Source organism: Meleagris gallopavo, chromosome 1, assembly GCF_905368555.1.
Source record: "Meleagris gallopavo chromosome 1, MGAL_WU_HG_1.1, whole genome shotgun sequence".
Taxonomy (NCBI): domain Eukaryota; kingdom Metazoa; phylum Chordata; class Aves; order Galliformes; family Phasianidae; genus Meleagris; species Meleagris gallopavo.
The window spans coordinates 74,069,067-74,093,716 of NC_139404.1; the positions used below are offsets into that span (position 1 = coordinate 74,069,067).

A 24,650-nucleotide genomic window follows, 5' to 3' on the forward strand; every position below is an offset into this window, starting at 1 on the left:
ACTGCCTACTGGAATCAGTATTATTCCCAGGAACCCATGAAGAATCAGTAAATTACAATTCTTGGGCATCCTCCTGAGGGGGAAAAAAAAAAAGAAAATTTCAGGCAAGCATACTAAAACTTATCCATACCTACAATGACTGTTTTGTTTTTTTTTTTCACTGAAGTTTTCATCTGAATTTCTTAAGAAGTCTCTGTGATCTCAATGATCCTTCTGGGTTCCTTCCAACTGAGGATATTCTACACGTATTGTTTTAACTTGGGGATACTGGGAGGGATAGTAGAGACTTCCTTCTCCTTTCAGGTGACAGAAGTTTAATTACCAGTCATTTGGATGGAGCTTTTATTTGATGCTCCACTGTAAAGACAGGAGGATGATTAGATAAACATCAGGCCTAGATTTTTCACAACCCAGAGCTTTTTGCAGTAACTGTGAGGACTTGACACAACAGAAGGATTTCAGTCTTAAAGCTGCCTACATAGCTGTCTGAGGTGATATAAGGCAGCTACCTGACAGTGTTGCAGAGAAGGCTTAAACACAATTACAGGATTCCATGTATGATATTTTACTCACCTGTCTCAGACTGTAGTGTTTTGGGATCTGTGCAGAAGGCAAGTGCAGTTCTTCAGATTTTAAGGATGTATGCATCATGTAGAACTGGTGTTTAGTTTTGTGGTTATAGAGTTGCAGAGTGATTACAAGAAAGGGAGTGACACTCCAAGAAGGTCAAATGAAGACTAGACAAAACAAGGGCATAAGGGCTACCAAGGAACAAGTCAATTTTGCAGTACAATTTGCAGGTAACAAATACTCTCAGAAGATTTTAAGTCTTGCCTCTCTAATAAACAGAGAGTAAAGATGAATGTATTAGAGTAAACACCTTGAGTTTTGTTTTTGTTTTTTTGTGTTTTTTTTTTTTAGAGCCAGATTTTAGAGCAAAATTTTCTTGGAGAAGTGAGGGATAAATTGAAAGTGAGAGACAAATATAAGGAACACAAAGGAGAGATAACATTTAGGAGATGGTATAATGAACTAATGAAAAATGCTTTCAGGCTTCCTGTAGTATGCTTGGTAGGTTTCCAACACCTCAGGACAAGGCCATGGCCATGACTACAAACCAAAGACTGATAACAGCGAAGTATGGGATCCTGTAAAATAACAGGGTAGTCTCTGTCCAAAAAAGAGACCTACTTTCCCCACAATAAAGTTTTTGCTACAAACTTACTGTTGCAAACTTGCTTGTTTACAACCTTGGGATGGTGTATCTGCAAGCCCAGCAGGCATAAAAGGATGCCTGAGAGAAACTACAGGGGGCTTTTAACTTTCCGCTATTTGCTAGTTAGAGAATTCAACCTTTGGATGAGCTTGCTGTTCACCCCTCCCCCTCATCTATTTTCCAGCACTGCTGGGCAAGCACTGGAACTCCTTGAAATGGACCAGTGATGTCTTTTCTGTCTGTCTCTCATTCTTTCTCTACTTCTCTCTCTCCCCTTCTTTTTCTTCTTGATCTTCTTTTACTTACTTTCTTTAGTAGCCATTGCCTAAATTTACCTTGAAACACTTCGTAAGTGCCAAAGTATCCTTTATGCATAACATTGATTAACTGTTGTTAGAAAGTTGCCTAATCTTGACTTGAAGTAGTTGATTTATCCTTGTTAGAAACTTGCTTAATTTTGCCCCTGGACTGTAATTGGAAAACTCAATGAATTGTCTTACATAGCTCCTGTGAGTAAATATCTGACTCCATTGCTTTGGTGACTCATGCAGAGAAGGGAGTGCCCTATTTTGGGTCTCCAAAGATTCACCTCCCTTGCAACCTACTGACTGGACAACTGGAAAGATGAATCCTGAGTTAAGTATTATTGGCAAAGATTCAGTTGCATCCCAGCTAGGTCCTGTCTTAGTGCTCAATGCAGAAGATTCACAGGAACAAAGTAATTTGTTATAGGTGTGTATGGGAACTGCTGAATCAGAGCCTGAACCTCTGATTAATCACCTGAGGCAAGCAATGAGTCAGCCACAGGAGCACAGGTGAAGACAATTCACCTGTGCTGCTCACCTGGCTCCACCTCTCCTAGACCCATTTAAGAGCTGACTACCAGTGGGGAAGGACCCACTCCACTGGTGTTTTCCATATGAGCCCAGGATATGAGTGAGTGTACCTATCATTTCTGTTTCCTGCTTTGGTGTAACAAGTATGTAGCCAAGCTCTCTGCTATACCATAACATGTGTACATTCATTAATTGTACATAGGTGATCATCAGTAATATGGGCCATTGACAAGGGTGACAAGTGTGAGGGTCAACAGAAAAAGCATATACTGACACTTTGGTGCTCTGCAACTGTGTATGGGTGTGGAGAACAGGCTGACACCCTTACCTTTTCAAGTGCATCGTAGGCCTGTGTTGCTTGCACTTCCTCCTCAGACCCAGGCCGAGTTCTCTTTAGGATATTCTGCATGAGAAAAAGCATTTTTCATAATGTAGATAGGAAGAGCAGACCTCTGAGAAGGGCTCAAGAAACAAGGAAACATTAAGATACTAGCCTCAAGAGAGACCGAAATAGTGGTAGGAGATGTGGAGATAACAAGGCCAGAAATTTGAGATGCAGGATGCAGTTGACAAGCTGTACTGAACAGGGCATCCCTGAAAATTTAAATGGAGTTAAGTATTCTCTGTAAGTTACATGATATAGGAGACAGCCACTAATCTGAGCACAGTCTTAAATGTAGAATAATTCTTTGCCTGATATCCCTTTTCTCCTTTTCAGAAGAGGCTCAAATAATAAAAAAGAAGCTCCATGGAAGAGCTCAAGGTTGATTCACTGGGGACTTGCATGTTGACTTAATAGGAATTCCAGAGAGACAATGTTGCAGGCAAAGAGTAAGATAGACTGCTTTCCATAGGGCAGCCAGATAACATGTGCCTTCTAGAAGGAAGGACAAAGAAAAAAAAAAAAAAAAAGAAAAAAAAAATCAATAAAATTTAAAACATGTTCAGAGATACTCCATGAATTACTCATTGGTATTGGTATGTAATTGTTGTAGTGTTACAACTAAGTCCTAAAAAGTATACAAAACTATATTGCCTCACAGAGAGACTGTATCCAATTAATGCTGTTGGTCTAACACAGCCCCTCCTGCTAGTGCTTGATGCTTGTTCATATTCATGTGACTTTCAGACTTGAAGAAGAATCAGCTTAAAAGAAAGTGTAGAAAAACTGATAATGAGCACAGTTACCTGTAGGAGGAGTTTAAGTCGAGTGATGCGCTGGAAAGGGAGGATGAGGAAGGATTTAAGTGAGAGGCGCTGGCATACTGGATCACTTTCCAATCTTTCCAGGACTTGTTGAAATCCTGCATTTCCACTCCTGTGTTAGTGTAAATGAGAAAGGATATCTAGGCATCAGAGCAAATAAATAGTCTTTGTAGCAGAGAAAGAGTACCAGATTTCAGTGAATGCTGGGGTATGCCAGTCACTGCAGTCATGTTTTGGCCCTGAAGCAAGAGATGTCAAGAAACTGGACCACTCTGCATAGTCAGAATAAGTATAGGTTTCTAACAGCTATAGGAGGGTAGCAGTACAACGAAGGTCTTGTTTAATCTTTCCTCTTTGTGGTATAGTACTCTGGGATAACCAGAAGTAGCATCTATGTTTAAGTCTCACCTATAAAAAGGGTACCTTTCACAAGATAGTGGTGGTTTGTATCCTTTCTTAATACTAAATGACCCAGCTCCAGGGGCTTTACCCAGAGAGTGGAAAAGCTGCCTCCACAATCTTGCTACTGCTGGGAGGAGTATTACTCCTGCCTTCCTCTCTAATGTGTCGCTTAACCTTTTAGAACAGTTTTCTGTCTTGGGCAGCAGCAGATACAATGAACAATGGTATGCAAGTGGCATCTACTGCCAGAACAGCCAAATTCTATATCCCTGAAGAGATGGAAAAGAATCTTTTATGCCCAGTAGAAGTATCTCACAAACAGCTATTGGCCCCACAATGCCCTAGATGATATCCTGAAGGTTCTTTCTGTGCAGAACTGAGCCTTCACTGAAGGAAACCAATTGTAAGACTAAATGTCTCCCAGTCAGCAACACCCAGAGGACCCAGTGCCTGAATGATTTGTTTCGAACAGTGACTTCTCTCAGAATTGTCAACTAGGATTGGATTTTTACTGATGGAATTAGTGCAGAAGTGCTAAGGAAACCTTGCTCATGACTGAGCCTGAGCAGTGCTTGATTATGCCACTGAGTGCCGAAGACAACAGCAAGGGAAACTGATGATGCGCTGGTCTTAGGATTTTCAATCCATTTCAAAGATTCTTGGATAACTAGTTTAGATTTAATGAGAGCAACCATACTTTTCTTAGCTATCACTTTCAGGTTCTTAATAGTCTGAAAACCACAGACTGAAAACAACTGTCTAGGACAGACATTTTTGCCCTAAGGCTGTGGCAATTGCCTTCAGTAGAATACTTCTACTGAATGTTATTCTCTTACATTATCCTCGGTTATTCTTTTTCTCCTCTCAAAAGAGGAGCCTTACAGCATCTCAGACCTTCTGTTCCAAATGCTACTGAATTGAAGAAGGCTTCCACCTTTTCTTCCGGAGATGTACTGCAAACAGATGTTCCAACAAACAGATCATACTTGCTGTGTGCCCTGTCACTTGAAACAGTGCACATCAGAAGTGCAGCAAGCAAGTAGGAGGCTGTAGAAGGTTTCAACAAATGAAAAACTTACAGTAACCGCTGGAAGGTTTGCTCCTGGTATGTCTGGTTTGTTACATATGGTAGATAGACCCTGCGGAACTCAGGAGCATGTTTCAGAGCCACATCACATACATGGAAGGTGAACATGTCCTCTTCAAACTTCTCTTCCAAGTCAAAAAGGAAACTGCAGCACGCAGTTGTGGTGCCATAGAAGGAGAGAGAGATATAAAGCAGAGTGATCAGTGTCAGTGCTAGCAGGAACATATTCATTTCTTTAAAATCTGGGTAGTTCATATATAAGCACAAAATAGCTCTACTTCTAGAGATCATAGTGCCTGTACAATGACAGTGTGGGGCTAGACATCAAGGAAGAGGCAGAAGCAAAATGGGTTACTGCTCCTCATTGAATCATAGAACATCCTGGTTGGAAGGAACCCAATAAGGATAACAGAGTCCAACTCCTGGCTCCACACAGTCCCACCTAAAATTCAGCCCCTATGTCTGAGAATGTTGCTGTCCAAATGCTCCTGGAACTCAGGCAAGCTTGGTGCCATGACCTCTCTTTTTTCTGGGCAATTTGTTGCAGTGCCCAACCACCCTCAGCAAAGTGCTAAATACCGAACCTTACCCTCTGCTGATGCAGCTCCAAGCCACTCTCTTTGGTCCTGTTGCTGTCATCATAGAGCAGAGCTCTCAGCTCCTGCTCCCTCTCAGAAGGAGCTGTAGGCCATCATGAGGTCTACTCTCAGTCTCCTCCTCTCCAGGCTGAACAGTGAACCCCAGCTGCTTCTCCTACTTTTTGCCCTCTAGACCCTCTACTATTCTCATGGTTATGGAGGATAACATTTTCATACAGTCATGGCACCCAAAACTGCTCCTGGTGCTCAAGGTGAGGCTACACCAGCACAGAGAAGAACAGGACAATGCCTTCCTTTGATCAGCTGTGTAATGTACCCCTGAGTACAGTTGGCCTTTTTGGCCGCCAGGATACAGTGCTGACTCAGACTGAACTAATTATCATCCAGATCACTTTCTGCAGAGTTGCTCTCCAGCTTCTTGTCTCCTAGCCTGTACATACAGCCAGGGTTGCCCTGTCCCAGGTATACAATCTGAATCTTGCAACTTTCATGCATTTGGCAACTGCTCAGCCCTCTAATTTGCTACTGAGAAGCTATATTTGCTACTTCTAAAATTACAATCAGGAAACAATAGCAAATCAGGACATCACCAAAAAGAATTGGTAGAAACTGAAAACACAGAGCAAACCATAGTAGCCTTGCAGGGAAAAACAGAACAAATTCGAAGAAGATTCCTTGCACATAGGGTCAGATCTATGTTTTATGACTTACATTTAATTGATTTCAAATTAGGTACTGTCATATTATGGCTGTAATCTTATTTACTTATATTTGATTCAGGATTGTGCAGCTGCATCTTCTCCACATGTATTATGTAAAAGCTGCATTTGGTTTGGACTGAGGTCTAGTTACTTGTTTGTAGTTAGTGCCAATAAGACATGGCAGCATTTTGAACATTCTGGCTCTGTAATGATCTCTGTGCACAGTTGTATCATTTCCAGGACTTAACACCAAGATTTGCATTGTCCTGTCACCTAAAAAGGTGATGGCTCCTTTGAGGGCAACACTGATATGCAATCACAAAGTGATATGTGCGTGTACATCCAACTCAAAAGTCAGTGAACATACAGAACAGGAGTGAGAGATGTTACTGATAGAAACTAGTGTTTCAAGGCTGTAATTTGCACTTCATGGAGAGTGTTAGATGTGGAAATAAGGGGGCATAATCTTACCTGGCACTGACATCACGTACATCCTGAAGACGTGAGAAAAGCCACTGACGCTCCTGATTACTGAGAATTGCGTGGAGTTCTGTTGATCGCTGGAAGTGATCCACTGCCACATTTAAACTGCGCAGATAGGAAGCCTCAGACATTATCAACTCAAATTTGGCCTTGAGAGAAGAAAAAAGGAGCAGAACATCATCAGACCAGGCAAGCCTGCAAGTAATCTCATTAGTGGAGATGGGACAAAGCAAGAAAACTTTTTAGTATGCGATGTGTGCAATTAATTACAAAAGAAGAGAAACAGAGTGAAAGACAGCTTGCAGTATGACTTAAAACAACAGTTACCTGTTCTAATTTTACTTTTCATTCCTTGACTCCATTTTCACTAGGTCCCCTATTTTATGTGCTCCCATAAATTATCCAGCATCCCCACTGCCTATGTTCTGTTTCTCCTTCGTGTTTCACATGCTGTTTTTTTCCTCTCTCTCAGGGTTCTCCCATCCACTTTTTGGTTCCTCCCATCTTTCTTTACCTGTTCCTCCGTGTACCAAATTGCTGAATACATACATACATCTTCTCATTCCCCCTCAGCCCTGCAGCACACATGGGTCAATTCTCTCATAAGCTTAAGTGTGGGAGAAAGCTCAGTCTTCTCTTTAAAATTCTGTTGTTCAAACTTGTTCAAAATTCCTTGTTTTCTCTTGTTACAGTTTCCTAGCATCTGTTTTCATGAAGTTACTGATAGAATTTTCATCTTATTTCTGTGCTCCTTCTATCAACAATGCAGAACTTCAGCACTGTGCTACTTCATAAGCACTGACACCACATTCCCAAACTGCTTACATGAGACGGTGACCTCTGCATTCAACCACTGCACTCCCACATCAGGCATTTTTGCTTTCCACTTTAACCACCGTCCTCCATCCTCCTTGACTACAAGCCACCGATCTACCTTATTACATCTATCCATTACCTCTTGCAGCTTCTGCTCATCACGGGACATACTGAGTAGCATTCTGCTGCCCCGGATCATGGGGATATCCTGCCAGAGGGATGGGTTTGATGACACTGACAGACGTTGCAAATATGAGTCCTGGGGAGACAATACTTTCCTTCGTAGCCTTGGGGAGCTTGGCAAACACGATTCTGTATCCTCTGCAAAAGAATCCACTCTCTTCTGGCTTTGAATGGCCTTGTTCAGAACCACATCACTGTACTCCTGATACAGCAACTTTGCTGTGAAGAGAGGCATATATTTTTATACTTTCTATGGCAACTATCTGTCCTCTACTTCAGTCTGGAGAAAACCGTTAGGATAACAATAAACCATATGTATCTACTATCAGCCAAGCGGTGACCATGACTATGGCTTCACTGCCTCCACTAAATGCTCCTTTGTAATGCTCCCAAGTGACAAAACCAACAGCAAGGATGGGAGATGACAGAAGATAGCCATCTGCCATAGCACTTCAAGCAGAAGGTACTTACAGGAGTTGATGAGTTTGGAGTGCCGACGTTTGAAGGTCCCCATTGTATCTGCAGGTTTCTTTTCTCTGTCAGGGAGTAAGGATTTACAAACACAGAGAAAATGAAGAGCACAGTGCCAGTGATGGATAACCCAAATCTTAGTAATGGATCTGGCATAAGGCCCTCTGTTTCCAACAAGCTCAAGCTCCACATACTTTACATTACAAAGAACAAAGTTTGGCTTGATGAAATACTGTCCACTGGACAGAAATACTTCTGCTGCAATGGAGTCCTCTCCTACAGGACATGGAGAGGAACACAGCTGTAAGTCACTCTATCATAGTTTTCTACTTATTATCTTCATTTGGACTCCTCAGAAACAATGGTATCTGTGCTACACAGGCATGAGGCCAGAATCAATGGAGCCTCTAAGAGACTTACCGCAATATAACTGTTTCTGAACTGACTGGTGGTTCCCTGTGCACCTTGTGTACTTCTTCCTCTGAATGAACAGGACAGACTTCTGTTACATAAGATAATTAGAAGGTAAACACAAATACAAATGTAGAGCCGAGCTAGAATCACAAAAGACACAGATACCACTTATCATACCCTATCTATGCAACAGTCTTAAATCTACAGCACAAATGCCCTCCTGAACTTTATTTCTGGTTTTTGTAATCTTTGGCATTACTTACACTTTAGAACTATTATTAGTCACATTTGCTTTTCATACCAATAGAAAGGCTGATACTTTCAGAAGTGACAGTATCTCTAAGAGCACGGATTTTCAGTTGCCTAAGCAAAGATTCTGCCTGCAGGCCGTATATTTGCAAGCTTCCTTTTCCTTTTCAGCAACTTGGGCCAAGTATCTGAGGATCTAGACTTGCTTTTGCAGATGTTGAGCTCCAAAAATTCCCAGTGACATCCAGAACAGAAATACCAAACACCTAACAAAATTACACATTCCTAATGTCTTATAAAGGATGACACCTGCATGAGAATGATAGGTGTTATCCAAAACTTGCATTTACATGCCCTGATTACTTACAAACTGCTGTTTGAGACAGCGTCTGTTTATATAAAATGAAGAAAATGTGGGCTTCTCTTTCATTCCATGAGAGGTTTAATTAAATAAGGAGTGGAGAAATTACATATAAATTCATCAGAAGCAGAAAAAGGAAGTGAGATTAGAAACTGAGCAGTAAATATAAGTCAGGGAAAAGAACTGCTACCTTGAATGTTTTAAAATATTGAACAAAAAATGTACGTCCAATACATGAAGAAATTTTGATTTGAGTGTGCCACCAAACTCTTTGCACCCCTCAGCCATTCCGTAACAGAACTCCAGCACATTGTGGAGGTTGGAAAATAAACTTATTAATTTCTAAGAAAAAAAGCAAGTATGTTTAAAAATATTATATGAGGGCTACTCCAAAAGTACTGCCTTCTATTTTATTATGCTGGCCCACGACATCCAAGGCAAATCATGATGGTATGGTATGGCAATAGAGATTCAACCTTTCCACCAATATTCTGTTACATTTTGTTGCCATGTAACAGATGGCAGCAGAGGGCAGTCTGACAAAATGGCTTCACATCCTCCAGGTCAGATGCCAAGGTGTGGAACTGAATTCTTCCATACAGAAAAAATTGCACCCACTGATATTCACTGACGTTTGCTCATGCTTATGGAGATCAAACAGTGGATGTTAGCAAAGTGAGGCAGTGGGTGGCGTGTTGAAGCAGGGGCAACAGGGTCACCTCTGCTAGTAATGTCTTTACAAGTGCATCATGCAGGCTCTTGTTCATTGCTGGCAAAAATGCATAGCTATTGGTGGTGGCTATATTGAAAAACAGTGTTTTGTAGCTAAGAATTGGCTCTATCAAATAGCATAATTGTGCTCTTTGTTGTAGTTTACATGGAAACAAATAGGAGGCATTACTTTCAGAGCAACTTGGTGTCATCTGCAAACTTACTGAGGGTGCTCTCAATGCCCTCATCCAGGTTATCAATAAAGATATTGAAGAGGACAGCCCCCAGCACCGACCCCTGGGGAACACCACTTGTGACAGGTCGCCAGCTGGATTTAGCTCCATTCACTATTGCACTTTGGCTGCAGCAACACCATGCAAAGCTACAGGCTTGGGGCGGAGTGGCTGGAAGACTGCATAGAGGAAATGGACCTGGGGGTATTGATTATGCTCGGCTGAACAAGAGCCAGCAGTGTGCCCAGGTGACCAAGAAGGCCAATGGCATCTTGGCTTGCATCAGGAACAGTGTTGCCAGCAGGAACAGGGAAATGATTGTCCCCGTGTACTCAGCTCTGGTGAGGCTGCAACTCGAGCACTGTATCCAGTTTTGGGCCCCTCACTTTAAGAGTGAGAGCGGGTTCAAAAAAAGTCCCTGGAGCAGGTTCAAAAAAAGGCGACAAAGCTGGTAAGGGGTCTGGAACACAGGCCTTATGAGGAGCAGCTGAAGGAGCTGGGATTGTTCAGTTTGGAGAAGAGGAGGCTCAGGGGAGACCTTATTGCTCCCTATAACTACCTGAAGGAAGGTTGTAGTGAGCTGGGGGTCAGCCTCTTCTCTCGTGTAACTAGTGGTAGAACTAGAGGGAATGGCTTCAAGCTGCGCCAGGGGAGATTTAGGCTGGATGTTAGGAAATGCTACTTTTCTGAAAGAGTGGTCAGGCATTGGAATGGGCTGCCCAAGGAGGTGGTGGAGTCACTGACCCTTGAACGTTTGGTTTTTGTGTTGAGGGACATGGTTTAGTGAGCACTATTGGTGATAGGTGGATGGTTGGACTGGCCGATTTTGAAGGTCTTTTCCAACCCCGGTGATTCTGTGATTCTGTAACTTATTATATTGTACATGTGTATAAGGAACGGACAGGCATCCTGAGAGCAAGTACTGTCTGAATGAGCTCCACCACAGAAAACACACGTTTTCCATCCATAACACCAGTGATTTGGCTTCTGTTCAAGTTTGGATTTTAGAGTTGACAAATTTGCTTTATTATCTATAATCTCAAAGCCTACATTCTTAGGAAGAAATCTCTTTCAGAAGGTCAGATTGGATACCAAAAGGTGCAAAATGAAAGGAGGTAGGAAATAAACACAGAGCTAATACATGCCATCATATGTACAGGCTGCTGAGGATGTGTGCATGAGTAGTGTGCAACTACTGTGTGCAGTAGTTTCTTTACTACTTAGAAAAGGGCTGTTATTTAAGTGCAACAAAACACAATGGCTATATGATGGCAGCAGAGGTGATTAACAGCTGCAAACAGCCCCACAAAAAACCCAGCTCTATCAAGTAGGCTAAAATTGCTCATGTTACTGTGTAAGGACAGCAGATCAATAAACACAGAGAAGGAATAGAAAGTGAAATAAGGTCTCTGCTGCATGTATTAGTGCAAGCACACGGGGACTTAGTTCCCCTGCAGCAGGAAGAATTTATCATGGGGTAGCAGACAGGAGCTTAGGAGAGAGCTGTGTGATAGCAGCCTGGAGATGCACAAGGGGCTGCAGTTCCAAGTACTGCCAGAAATGAACAAAAGCATTGCCACACTTTCAACTCTCATGACTTTCTATCACATTGCCTATTTAACTTCAGGCTTTTGGTATCTGCATTAAGTTTTGCAGAGGGAAGAAGAGTAGCTGGAGATGGAGCATGGACTCACCCTGCAAGACGTCTGGTGGTACAGATATCCTCTTTAGGCCCTGCCGGTGCCAGTCCTTGCTTTTCACTCTGCACTTACTCAGACTTTCTTGACTGGCTCTTGGCTCTTTTGCAACTACCCCAATTGTTTTTTTGTCTGGCCAGCTTGATGATTTTTCCAAAGGTAAATGTTTGGGTATTTCTTTTGATTGAGATACCAAATGGTATTTTTCTTGTTGTTCTTCTAGCCTTTGTTTTACTCTTCCCTCACTTTCTGCTTTCTCTGTAATTGCTGATGGAGCTTGGATGTTTGGTGTGTCCACACCAAAGAAGTCTGTCCGCTGCACCCACTGCAGCTCTCCTGATACCTCACCTTCTCGGCAGGTTGTTTGAGTGGTTGGTGGTGATGGAGGGCTTAGCTGGAGAAAGTGAATTGGATTGGTGAATGCTAGCATTGGAAGGGACTGTAAAGAGTCTCTGCTCTTGGAGTCTGTGAATGTTCCCAAACCTTCCAATGAGGACCAAGAAAGGTGGTCAGGTGAGGATTTTTCACGCTGTACACCCACATGCTGAATCACTGTTTCAGTGCTGGTGTCAGAACAACTGGCCAATGCCTCATTTCCAACAGTGGAAAAGCCCTTGGCCAACAAATTGACCCCTGAATCATTAGAAGCCTCTGTATCCTGGGTACCCAAGTCACAGAAATTGAGCTCTTTAGCTGCTGGAACAAAGACAACTTTGTCTGTAAGACTTCTATCAGGAGAAAAGTTGGCAGTGTTAGCATAAGATACAGTAGCGGCAGTCCATAAAGGACGGCTTATAGTAAGAGCTAGTAAGTCATGATCATCCATATTACAGTTCAGATGTGGCCTGGAGTCGGGTACAGGAATCAGTGTCTCGTGACTCTCATGGGCTAGAGGCTGGACACAGTGATTGGCATTAGGTGCAGGGGCCTGAGCTTGTACAGGTCTTGGGACATGGGAAGGAAGTTGTTTGGCATCAGGCTCAGACACCAGAGTTAGGGTTGTGTTAGGCTTAGGAGATAGAGATCGTCCTCCCTGGTTCACAGCAAGGACCATATCTCCTTCAGGGGGCCAAGTTAGGGTGCTCAGGATGCTTGAGATTCTAGATCTAGGATTCCAGTCAGACTGATCAAATAAAGGTACTTGTTGTGCTTCGTGAAACACGTTTGTTCCAGTTTCATTTTCTTGCATAATGGCACTTTCTTCTGGTGGATGTTGGTACTGTAGAATTGTTTCTGGTTGGTTCAAGGGAGTGGAAGTCCTGCCCCATGTCTGAGTTGATTCCAGAGGCTCTGCAACAAAAAACAGAGTTTCTCTGTCCCCAGGAAGGCTCTTCTCTGCAGGAAGAGAGCTTGTATATACTACAGAGAAAGAAGATGAGACACTAAGGTCTTCATGAAAGTCTTCCTCAGGAGCAAGCAGTTTGTAGGAACCACTGCCCTCCTCTGGATCAGCAGTTAAAACAATAGTTTCCACTGATGCCAAATCCTGCATGCACACAGAAACAGCTTGGTTGGCATGCTTCTTTATAGAGTATGGCAATTTGTTCAAGCTGGAACTAGGACAGTCCTCAGGGTTCATCAGGGCCCCTCCACCGGTGTTCTCTTGCTGTGAGCCAGACATCGAAGCCACAAAGGTGAGTTCTAAGGGTAAATCTGAAACAAAGTCACAAAACTCAGCTTTTCGTAAGTTTTCTGCAGTGGGATGAGGATCCACAGGATCAGCTGGGTCTATCTTCTCAGTAGAACATACTGGAACAGAAGCCTCTTGGTTCTCTATGCTAGAAGGTGCTGCCACTCCTCCACAGTGTGGTGCTTCTCCTTCGACAAATATCTGGGCAGCCTTTCCAGGTTCACCACTGTGCTCATCCTCCTCACCCAGCCTTATGTTGTCATCCCTGTCAACTTCTACACTATCCTGACTGCTGATGGAAAAGCGGACAGTGTTTTCCAGGTCTGAGATACGGCACACATGTAGAGGCGCCATTGGAACTTCACCCACTAGGTTCAGGCTCTCTGATGGGAAAGGGCTGGCAAAAGGTATCTGACATCTAGAACCCACTGCTGTGACATGAGCTTTGAGGAGCACACTCTCACCAAGATGCTCTCTCATGAAATCACATTCCCCAGGAATTGCTGTTCCAGTTTGCTCAGCCAAAAAAACATTTTCCAAACCACAGAAGTCCACTTTATACCTCGGCATATAAAGTGTCTCTGAAAGGAGAGCTGATGACATTGACTTCAGTCTGAGCTCTTCCCTCTGTAATTGCTGTTCCTGTTCATTTTGTTCCTTTTTTTCTTGTTTTTTGGGCTTCAAAAATTTTCCTTCTTCTTGCATGTTCTGGTCTTTGCACTCTTTCTTCTCTTGTTCCTGCTGAAGTCCAGACACTGCTTCCTCCTGTGCTGTTTCCTTATGTTGTGAAGTATTCACTCGCTTAACTTTTTTAGCAGTATCCTTTTTGTAGAAAACACATGATGCTGAAGAGGTAGGTCTGCTGTCTGTTTTTCTGCTATCATCTTCAATATGAATGCATTTAGAAGTGGATGGGTTTTCCTTATGAATCATTACTGATCCCTGGTCTTTTAACAACTTGCTACTCCTTATTTCACAAGCTGAGATATTTCCTCCTGTTTGTACTGAGCTTATTTGGCTCTCATCTGTTAAGGTGGAAGTCAATTGATAGCAAGACTCTGTATTTTCTTCCCAACTCTGCAGCACTCTTCTGCTTTCCTTACCATTGTCAGAAGTGTAAAGATTAGCCATGCCCTCTGCTGTTATCTCCAAGGTAGGCCGTTCATTAGTTGCCAGTGCCACCTTTTTGCTGCTGTGCTTCTGCTCCGCACCAGCATCAATCTCCTGCAAAGGTTCTACCTTACACAGAGATGGCTCAGCCTTATAGTGCCCCTCTGAAATGGTTTTAAAAACCAAGAAGCACTTAGGTGCCTCTCTCTGAAAGGAAATGTCATCAGCCAAAGGAGATTTTTGATACTGGGACTGAGGATCTGAGACTTGAAAAGCCAGTTCTGTCTGGGACTGAGAACATTCAGTACTGAGGTCCACAGACTGTGGGATGACGTTGCCAGTAACTGGTCCATCCTGGATTGGGCTGAGGTATGAAAAGTCCTGGTTGCTTTCCAGGTCAGCCAGTTCCCCTTGCTTAAGTTTTAATGAACAATGCAGTCCACCCTCTAAAATGATTTCTCCCTCCCATTCTGAGAGGCTCTGCTGAGGATCTGCATCACCATGCTCTTCTTCCAGTACTACTGGCACTTTTTGTACAGGGTTAGAGGGTCTGCCTGGCATTTCTGCTGCTTCTCCTGGAGCAGAAAGGCAGTCCTCAGGTGAGCTGAGCTCTGCTCCCTCTGCAGAATCCAGCAGGCTGATGCTCATTTCAACTGATGCATGAGGGGCATGATGCTCTCTTTCAGCTACTGCAGAATTCCAGGCTTCCCCAGTAGTGCTGCAAGCTTCCAAGGGAGTGGTACTTCCCTTGCTGACTTCTTACGAGACCATCCATGATGCATTAAGATAAAAAAGAAAAAACATTTTTCTGTTAGTACTGCAGAATGAATTAGTAGAACTAATTGGCTTAAGAGACTTAAAAAACAGATACTAATGCTGACGAGGGGAAAGAAAACAAAATACATATTTACGTGTTGAGAAAAACACCATGACTGAGGCAAAAACTCAAGGCAAACACTTGAGATAAGCTTGCAGTATAGGATTATAACTCCAAAATAAAACTACTAGTGCCTTTTAAGTTTTAAATGCAAATCCAGAAAGTGACTTTGGTCAGGAATAGAGATGCTGATCATTCTGTACATGGGCAAAGTGCAATTTATGAAAAGTATTGGCTATGGTGACTCCTTTCAAACACAAAAGGGAAAACCAGAAAGCAGGATAAGAATATAATAAAAATTTCAATTAATCTTTTGTGGCAGAGTGGATTAATGTTCACCATCTTTTGTAGTGGCTAGCTCAGACTTAAAACCTCTGGTTTCAACAGTGCAGCACCTGTACTGTGGAGCTGATGGATCTCTTCACAGATCTCTTTGTATGTATGTGCAATAGAAGAACTTACTGCATCTCATCACAGGAATTGATTAAGAAGTAGAAATGTAAGAATGTGATTAATACATAACAAGCACATGACATAAGATAGTTGAAGGCTGTATAAGCTACACAGGTGGAGAGGAGTACTCCTGATGCACACACACATAACTACAGATTACAAAGAGAAACAAAATGAAAATTCAGATTATCAGTTTTAGTTAAAAAAAAAAATCACAGGATTGCTGGACAGTTTCTCTAAGGACATAGTAGAATTTCCTATCCATTACTGCATTTGAAGTTCAGACATCACATCTGAGAAATGTCTATGAAAATAATGGTTGAATCTGATTCATTGTTTCACTTTTTCTGCCTATTGCATGATCAAAAATCTCAGATTTAAAAGACGTAAGAAACAGACAAACTTGAGTGGCTCCCCCTCTTTTCTTTTGCTTCAGGGATACACTTCCTCATGTTCCATGCTTTCTTCCCTATTTTCAATTCCCTGCTTATCAGAAATGGATAGTCACAGAACCAGGCTGAACCAGTTGGTAAACCATTGACACTGCTTCACGTGCACTAGGTACACCTACAGTCACACTAGTTTGTAAATTAGCTTCCAAAAACTGCTGCAACATGTAACCACAGTGAAGATTTCTCCCTGAACAAAGCTTCAGTGTTCTCCTCCTTCATCCAGTCAAGGTTTCTAGATGCATAGTCCTGCATCTTTTTGATCAAACAAACCATTCCACACTTCTTCACATAAAAACCTACTAACTGTTTAGCAGCAGAATAGCTAAGGCCTGAGTCCAAAGAGTTTGCAGAGTTTATTAAGCATACTTTTTCTCTCTCTGGCTCTCTACCTTCCCTTTTCCCAATTTGAAGACCACTGTTGGTTTGGTTTTTTTTTCTTCAGAATTTCAACTGTTGTTGTGCAATGGAGGGGGACAATTTCAACTAGGGAGACTCACAGAGAAAGATAAGTCTCTGCATGGAAAGAAGAGTCTTTGAGATCAGTGACAATTTAATTGTGCTTATTCCACACAGAAGGTAAGTAAAAGCACTATGAGCACGATTATATCTGGACTAATTGCCCCATCCAGCTCCATGGCCAGGATAGACCTGACCTTTAAGTTGGTTTCACTAATATTTTTCCTTATGTCAAGTGAAACAGTATACCTGCTCTGAAATAATGATTCCAGAACTGACGCATTATATATATACACATATATATTTATACACATGTATTTATCTTAATCATACAGTTACAGAGTATTCTGAAGTGGAAGGGGCCCTTAAAGATCACTAAGTCCAACTCCTGGCTCTACACAAAACCACTCCGAAATTAAACCATACTTCTGAGAGCATTGTACAAATTCTTCTTGAACTCCATCAGCTTAGTACCATCACCACTGCCCTGTGGAGCCTGTTCCAGTGGCCAACCACCCTCCTAGTTGAGAACCTTTTCCTAATGTCCAACCTCACCCTTCCTGATGCAGCTTCATGGGGATTTTCAGCATTTTAAGGCTTAGAAGAATGTACCAAAAAAAAAAAAATCATCAGTTAACTTTGTTCCTTTTTCCCATGTTTGTTTTTGTGGGTTTTCTTTTTTGAAAACTTATTTTTTCCAAAATCAGATAAAAATTTAAAAAAAAAAAAATCAGATAAAAACTCAGCATTTGGATTTTTGAAATTGAGAATAGTTGTAAATATTTAAAACATACTGTTTTTTGAAATTATAAATTGATAGGTCCATTCAAAACCTTCCCAGAGGGCTTCTGTTGTATCTTACTGCTGCCAGTGATTATAAATCATCTTTTACCTTTCCACAAGCATCAGGAAGACACTCCAGCACAGAAACATACTTTTTTTTGCCAAGAAGACCTAAAAATCTAGGACTTCAGAGCTTGTATGCACACAACACTGCACAGTGATGCTAACTGATGCTAGCAAAACAGCTGCAAGCTGGAAATGAGAGGGTGTAGTGAGCTGCACAGCAGCATGGAAAAAAAGGGGTAGTACTTGGTTTTACTGCAATAGGGGGCAATAAATTTTAGGGTGGAAGGATGAGCAAGTTGGCCAGCTACTCAAAACTAGATAGCAGAGAAAGCACTAGCAGACAAGGCAATTCTGTGATGGTACATGTTTATGCACAGTTTTCCCAGATTACAAAAAACAATGTATCAGTCCTCTTTCCAGCATGTGTCAATTACCTGGATGGAGATGACAAACTCTTCAATTTTTAGACAGAAAATACTCACTCTTCCCCCACCCACCTCCTCCCTCAAACAAAAAAAAGAAGAAATAACAAGTGCTATCTAGCACAGACAAGTTCTACAGTTAGCTAAGAAACAAGGTGCAATAACTCCAGGGAATTAAATAGAACACTAATCCTAAGAAAACCAAGAGTTAGATGAGTGCTGAGATCCTTCTCCTGCCAACCTGCGGATGGACCCCGCCTCCTGTGCCCTCACTTTGCCTTCCTTCTTCAGAGAAGCTGGAGGTGCTTCCAGCCAGCTCCCTAGCCTGTGCCAGGGCAGAGAGGTGGAAGCACAAGGTGCATACACCCATGTAAACAGCCTCGCACCTGAGAAAGCCCTGCCCTGCAATTACAGGTCTGACAACTGGAGCTGCACTAACACGCACTACTAGTTGGATTGTCTACCTGGCCTACTGGCCTTCTGCAGGCAACAAGGTCTGCAGGAACCTTGCTGCCTTTCCTACGGGGCAGCCAAGCCCTCTGATGGGTGGTGAATGAATGTCTGGCCCCAGGTGGGCTGCCACACAGCTCAAGCATACTTCAAAGGAGTCAGGATGGCAGAAGCTGGCTCACTCTACCCTCCTCCATACAAAATCCAGATCCATGTAGGAAAACCTCCACTTCTACCTGGAGGCTGCATATCCTTTGGTTTGGACAGGCACTCAAGAAAAAACTCAGTACAATGGCCAGGGCTGTACTAGCACAAAACCTACCCCACCACAAAACTTAATTTTCAGTGGGCTGTTCCCCAGAAGGGCACTCCTATAACTGAACATCTTGCTTAAATCCATTTCCACATCTCAATGCCTCTTCTGTGAGGCCTACTGCATATGTGTATCTGCAATAAATAAATAAATAACTGTTTAAAAAAAAAAAAGCCACACCAACACACCACCACCACCAAAAAAACACCAGAAAATGGGTACCAGGCTGGGGCCAGTTTGTGATCTTCGCAAACCATCAGGCTACTGCACTGTACACTGAGAAAGGTGAAGTAGCAGGGTCAAAACTCCTGAGCTCAGGAAGAGATTTCACAGAGCACTAGAGTGAAGGAAAGCACATTTGGAGCTTGCCAAAGGAAATAACATAAAGAATAAAAAGTTGTCATATAAAAAGCATGAGTCAAAATAATGTAGCATCTTCCGCTATGCTAAAAAGCCTATGTGCTATTGGCATGCTGGGAAAAAGTTGCCTCCTCTAATGTTTTGTGCAGAAAAAAAAAAAAAAAAAAAGGGAAAAGACATCCAAGTTGCTACTGAACCTCAGGAAAATATAAGACCTCTCTCATATGGGTGTAGTTTGATGAGTTTTAACATTCTGTATCTCACTGTTTTTCACATAGCAGGCATACTGAAGATGTACTGAGCATATTAATTATCAAATTATTCACTAATTGGGAGAAAAAGGATACTTAGTCTATATTTGTTTTCTCTTAACTGGATTATAAGACTAAGTAATAAATTCTAAAAAATATCAAAGAAACAAAATTAGTAGTACAGAATTTCACCTCAGAAATTGCTACAGAATGTTAATCCAAACAGCAAGTGATGCCTGCAGCTTGGACAGCACATTGCACTTCCGAAGTGAAATGATTCAGTCTTATGACAACCATCAGGCCACCTGTACATCAGGAGAATTGGTTCATTTTAAGCAGAGCTTCAGTTTTATATTCATAAAAGCTCTGGATAAGTCTTGACACTTTGTAATCTTTAATACAGTCTTTAGAATAAGCAGAAACAGTAAGCAGTGCTCACTGACATAGCTTAGCAGTAAGATTGTTTATACTATTGGACTCAGAGAGGAAGCATTCCCTTCAGTGAAAGCAGAGTACAGTCACTTCCAGTTGCACCATACAGGTGTCTCTACAAACAACAAAACCACCAACAGAAACATCTAGTGCCCAGAAGGAAGCAAGGACTTCTGAAATGTATACTATGATGAATGCTACATGCTACACACATTCCTAGACAGAAGTTTTGCTATAAATCACAGGAGTTCCAGTTTCTCTTTAAACAAAGCATTTCAGGACCTAGATCTGAGAAGATCTCCAGCTAGCTGCCGAAATTTCACAGTCTCTTACTACGTTACAGAAACATGAGCCCATGCTGCTGTTTTTGGAGTCTCAGATTAAAGAATGCTTACGTTTATACTAAACCACTCTGACATATAGAAATGCCATTAAAACATCAAAGAGCTTAGAAACAGACTTGAAAGCATGGCCTTGCCCCAACTGCTCAGTGGAATCATTGCTAAACACAGTTACTGCCACATTACCTGTACCAGTCTTGAATACAGTCAAGCTACAGGCAGATAAGGATGAACAATATCCAACAACCTGAACAAACTGTCCTCCCTTGCAGGAAGGGCATCTTAAGTTATCCTGTCTGATGTTCTTGGAAAAAATATAATGTAAGTTCTCACAACTGGATCAAGTTCCGTATGAGAACAGTTAGATTTCTTGCTTCCAGTAGTGATAGCTGCCAGAGCCTTAACAGAATGGAAGATACAAAGCTGGAACATTTTATCAGCAAAGGACAACTGGTAAGCTATACAGCAAAATACACCCAACCATCAAGGTACTGGTAAAACAGTGTTTTTATATGAATAAGTGAAGCATATATATATACACAACTGAAGAAATTCCTAGTAATAGCAACAAAACTTCATCACACTGTGCTAACAATTTCAGCCAGCACAACTTCATCAGCTATAACTATCATATCCACAGCAAAAAAACTCATGCCACATATTTGGCTTCAATATTTTAAGTATCATCAAATGGAAATACAGATAAAATATTGATTTTTTACATCTGACATAACAACTATTTTTTCTTAAATCTTGAACTCATTTGTCCTCATTTCATGCTTTCAGAATACGTGTTTTCAGTCTTTGCTCCCCACAGCATTTTTATTGTTTTATTACTCTAGTAATTAGACTTAGTGAAAAATGTGAAAAAAGTTTTGAGATATATATCATAGCCAACAATACTTGGCAATATTGCAACACTGGTACTGTTTTGTACCAAAACCTGAAGCCAAAAAAAAAAGTCCATCCAAAAGGGATATAGTGACATGCGTGAGGAAAACAGGTTTTGATAAAATCCTTCTCTAAAGTTACTTTTCAGAGAATTAACTGATTTTTCTTAGACAGTTAACTGGTGAACTTAGATCAAAGAAGCACAGTGAGAAGTTTGCTTTTGGAAGCAAAAAGTATTAGACATAAATGAAATGTTTCAAACAATGTAAATGTGGGAAAGCACCAGTGAGGACCCCAATGCTCTCCCCATGGAAAAAACAGTATCACACACCCAAAGCCACAGGAATTGTGTGGGTGCTGAATAGGAAGGTATTAATGCAAAGACATGGAAATCTTGGATGCACAGGCATTGCGCTGTGAGTAACAACCAGCATAGGCTAATTGTGTGCATCACAGTATTTTGTTTTACATATAGTCCTACTTCCTAGAATCATGTGGATATGCAAGAATTCTGGCTTACAATCAAGAAAAATGTATGCCTGGCCTCTTCCGGTTTGGAAAAGGTCTGGGAAAAAAAAAAAAAAATATATATATATATATATATTAAAAAAAAATTATATATATATGGCTCAAAGACAAAATCTTACTGTCTGGGTTTATCTTAGCCTTTTAAGCCAAAAAATGTTAAGGCTTCATTCCTGAGTAATTAGAACAGAGGATACACAGGTCCAACTGAATTTAGATTAGGACTCAACATGACACACTGTATGTAGAATGTAGAACATTAAAAGGCAAAAAAAAAAAAAAAAAAAAGCAGAAAAGGAAGGGCAGGGGAAGGAAGGAAGCAAAGAACGGGGGGAAGGAAAGTGAAAAAATAGGAAAAAAATGATAGAGTTAGACTGTATTATTTCAATGCACAGAACGTATACCAGCTTAGAAATATTGCTAGCTTTTCTATCATTAACTAATTACAGTATTTTTCCTGCAATAATAATTAAATAAGTTTAAATGTATAAGGAACAATTACAGACATTTTAATCCTTCCTCCACCTATTTTCATGCTTTTGCATATGAATGAGGAGGCAGAGTCTGCTTCACATCTTCACCCACCAAGATCTCTTAAAACAGTTTTACAGCTCCATAGCTCTTCAACTAAACAATTTAAACCCTGAGACTGCCATTTGGCAGTCTTTGAAGAAAACAGCTCCAAGGACTGACCTATAGCCTCTCTGTCCTCAGCCCTATAGCACACAGAACTGCTTCTTCTTCTCCTCCTAGGCCACACCTCTCCAAAAAGAAATACAGAGAAGTCAGTCCTTTGCGTCTTAAATTCACCCCCAAGCTTACGATTTCAGTATGCTAGTGTGAAGTTGGAACATGAGACAATTTGCCTCTTAACAGTCATCATGACTAATTGTGTAACAGGGAGTTTATATCATTTCCTTTAGCTCTTTCACAACACTATCACACAGTAATGTCAAGCCAAGGAATGCAAAGTCTTTGACATATTCGGATCCACCAACCTATGCGAGCACGCATACTATATGCTAATTGGGACTGTGCATACCTTAGCATAAGTAACTTCCCCTGGGAAGTTACAGGCAGTAGCTAATGAAATCCAAGACTCAGCTCACTGTCTTTCCCATTATCTGCAAAAACTTCAATCAGTGGGGCATAAATAAACAACACACAAACATCTCTGAATCTCCTAGATTCAGTGGAATTCAGCAGAGTTAAGCTTCAGATAGCTCTGATGTCCTAACTCCTGACACTGCTCATCAGACTCACCAACACCAGATTATCAGACTTGACATATGGCAAACCGCTTTGTTGCACTTAGCAGTCACTGCAGGCAACAGCACAGCATGCAGTCAGGTACAGCAGTTCTGTCTTGGGAAAGGCAAGAACTACAGGAGGTATCTGAAGGGGGAAGGATCAGGATGGCACAAAAGAAAGGGTTGGTGTAGTCCACAGACCATGACAGAAAGGGAGGGAAGTCAAGTCTTAGCGAACCTAGCTCAAAGAACAAATCATTGCTGACAATTAATGAACCCCGTACCTCTGTGTCATAACATATCGGTGGTCAAGCAGCAGCAAGAAGCAAGCAACTTCTGCAATCGCCTGCTCTCCACAGCACACATGATGCTGACAGCTAACATTGCAGCAAGTGAGGTCTCACCCACACAGCCACAGGACAGGAGGGTTTAACAACCCACATCCAGCCACTGTTTCACGGGTTTTTGTCTTTCCTCAGTATCAGGTTCGCATTCTATCTGGCTATGATTGCCTGCTGCAGGACTGAAGGACAATACAAGCTCATTATTTCAGTATGCTAGTGAGAACAATCACAGTGACACATCATGAGATAACAAACCACTTTTGTATCTTGGCTTACGCAGGAGTTACAATTAGGGTGATTTTAGACCTGCTCTCAAGAAACAGAGAGAAAGCTGAGGAAGAATGATCACAGCTGTACTCACACCAGGAATTAGCAGTATTATAAAATGCTTTTATATGCTTTATATGCTTAATATATGCTTTTGTTTCAAAAAGAAAAATACCCCGCATTGCAAATGTTCATGTACTCCTGCTCTGCTAGCATTTATCCTAATAAAAGGTGATAAAGATGCACTAATATAACTTGTATGAAGCAGTGCTTCTATATACAGCTACAGCCTGTGAACAGTTAAACAGCTGTGGACACCCACAACTTTCAAGTTATGGGTCCACAAAGGGTGACATAACGGAAAATGGAACTGTGCACATTAGGATAGTAGGAGCTCTCATTATTTCAATTACCCACAGTTAAAATTTGATTTTTGAAAAAAAAAAAAAAAAAGGATCTACAAATGGCTTGGATGATTTTTCAAGGCAATTGAAAACTGCAACTTCACCCAACTCTCCCCAACAGAATTCCCACCTGAGCAGCTGAGGGAACCACAACCCCTCCTACCTCACAGATGTGCTCTCAGGATTAGTAAGACAGTGCCCACTCAGTGCGATCAACACGCAAAGCCCTGTTTTAAATTCTGTAACAGATTGCAACTATAGGTAAAATCTTATTTAAACCATCCCTTCACCAACAGAAAAAGTATTAATTGTTCATTCAGATCACTCACTTTGTCTATTGCCTCCAAATTCTTCAAGATATGAAAGGTGTTCCTAAGGTATTTTACTTTTCTACTGTAGATGCTTTACACAAACAACAGATACATACAAATATGTGTTCATAATTAATTGTTTCAACTCATTCTGGACCAGTTTTACTCTTGTATCATGCTTACATTCTAGTGATCCACTTGATGAAAGTACCTGCCCCATAACTTCACAAATGTCAGGTATTCACAGCAGCTTATTTTTCACTCTGTCCATATTCAGATAAGCCACCTTTTGCAATTCCAGCAATTTTATGAGCTCAAGACATACAGCATCAAATATTTCTTGGCATCTTTAATCATAAAACAAGTATCTCCACCAAACCATTCTTGAAAACTAACTCTTCACAAATAAACTTGAACTTAGGTGTACAAGTCAGGTCTCTCCTATGCAATTTCTTTTTAAATCTTTTGTTTCAGAGACAAAGGAAGTTTTGGATTACTTTTTAAATGTCTTGTGCTGCAGGAGCCATGTCACACTTCTGTCCCACTTCAAACCTTTCCCACAATCAAGACAGTTAAAGGGCATCTTTTGTCGAAAAC

General features: G+C 41.4%; 1 protein-coding gene across 7 annotated transcripts in view; it reads right to left on the bottom strand.

The window, feature by feature from the left end:
- The window catches only part of ARHGEF5 (Rho guanine nucleotide exchange factor 5), a 37,242-nt gene that overhangs the window by 4,547 nt on the left and 8,045 nt on the right, over positions 1–24,650 (bottom strand). For 2 of the 7 annotated variants that reach the window (XM_085234183.1, XM_010716935.4), the window contains exons 2-9: positions 11,663–15,163; positions 8,421–8,502; positions 8,001–8,065; positions 7,486–7,748; positions 6,519–6,679; positions 4,740–4,892; positions 3,241–3,370; positions 2,381–2,455 (exon numbers count right to left, since the gene is read on the bottom strand). In XM_085234183.1, the coding sequence (XP_085090309.1) occupies positions 2,381–2,455; positions 3,241–3,370; positions 4,740–4,892; positions 6,519–6,679; positions 7,486–7,748; positions 8,001–8,065; positions 8,421–8,502; positions 11,663–15,053 (4,320 nt within the window). In that variant the 5' untranslated portion in view covers positions 15,054–15,163. Of the gene's footprint in view, positions 1–56; positions 74–130; positions 358–2,380; positions 2,456–3,240; positions 3,371–4,496; positions 4,614–4,739; positions 4,893–6,518; positions 6,680–7,485; positions 7,749–8,000; positions 8,066–8,420; positions 8,503–11,662; positions 15,164–24,650 lie in introns of those variants that run through there. The other 5 variants (XM_085234191.1, XM_085234196.1, XM_085234167.1 and 2 more) reach the window with 5 other exon arrangements.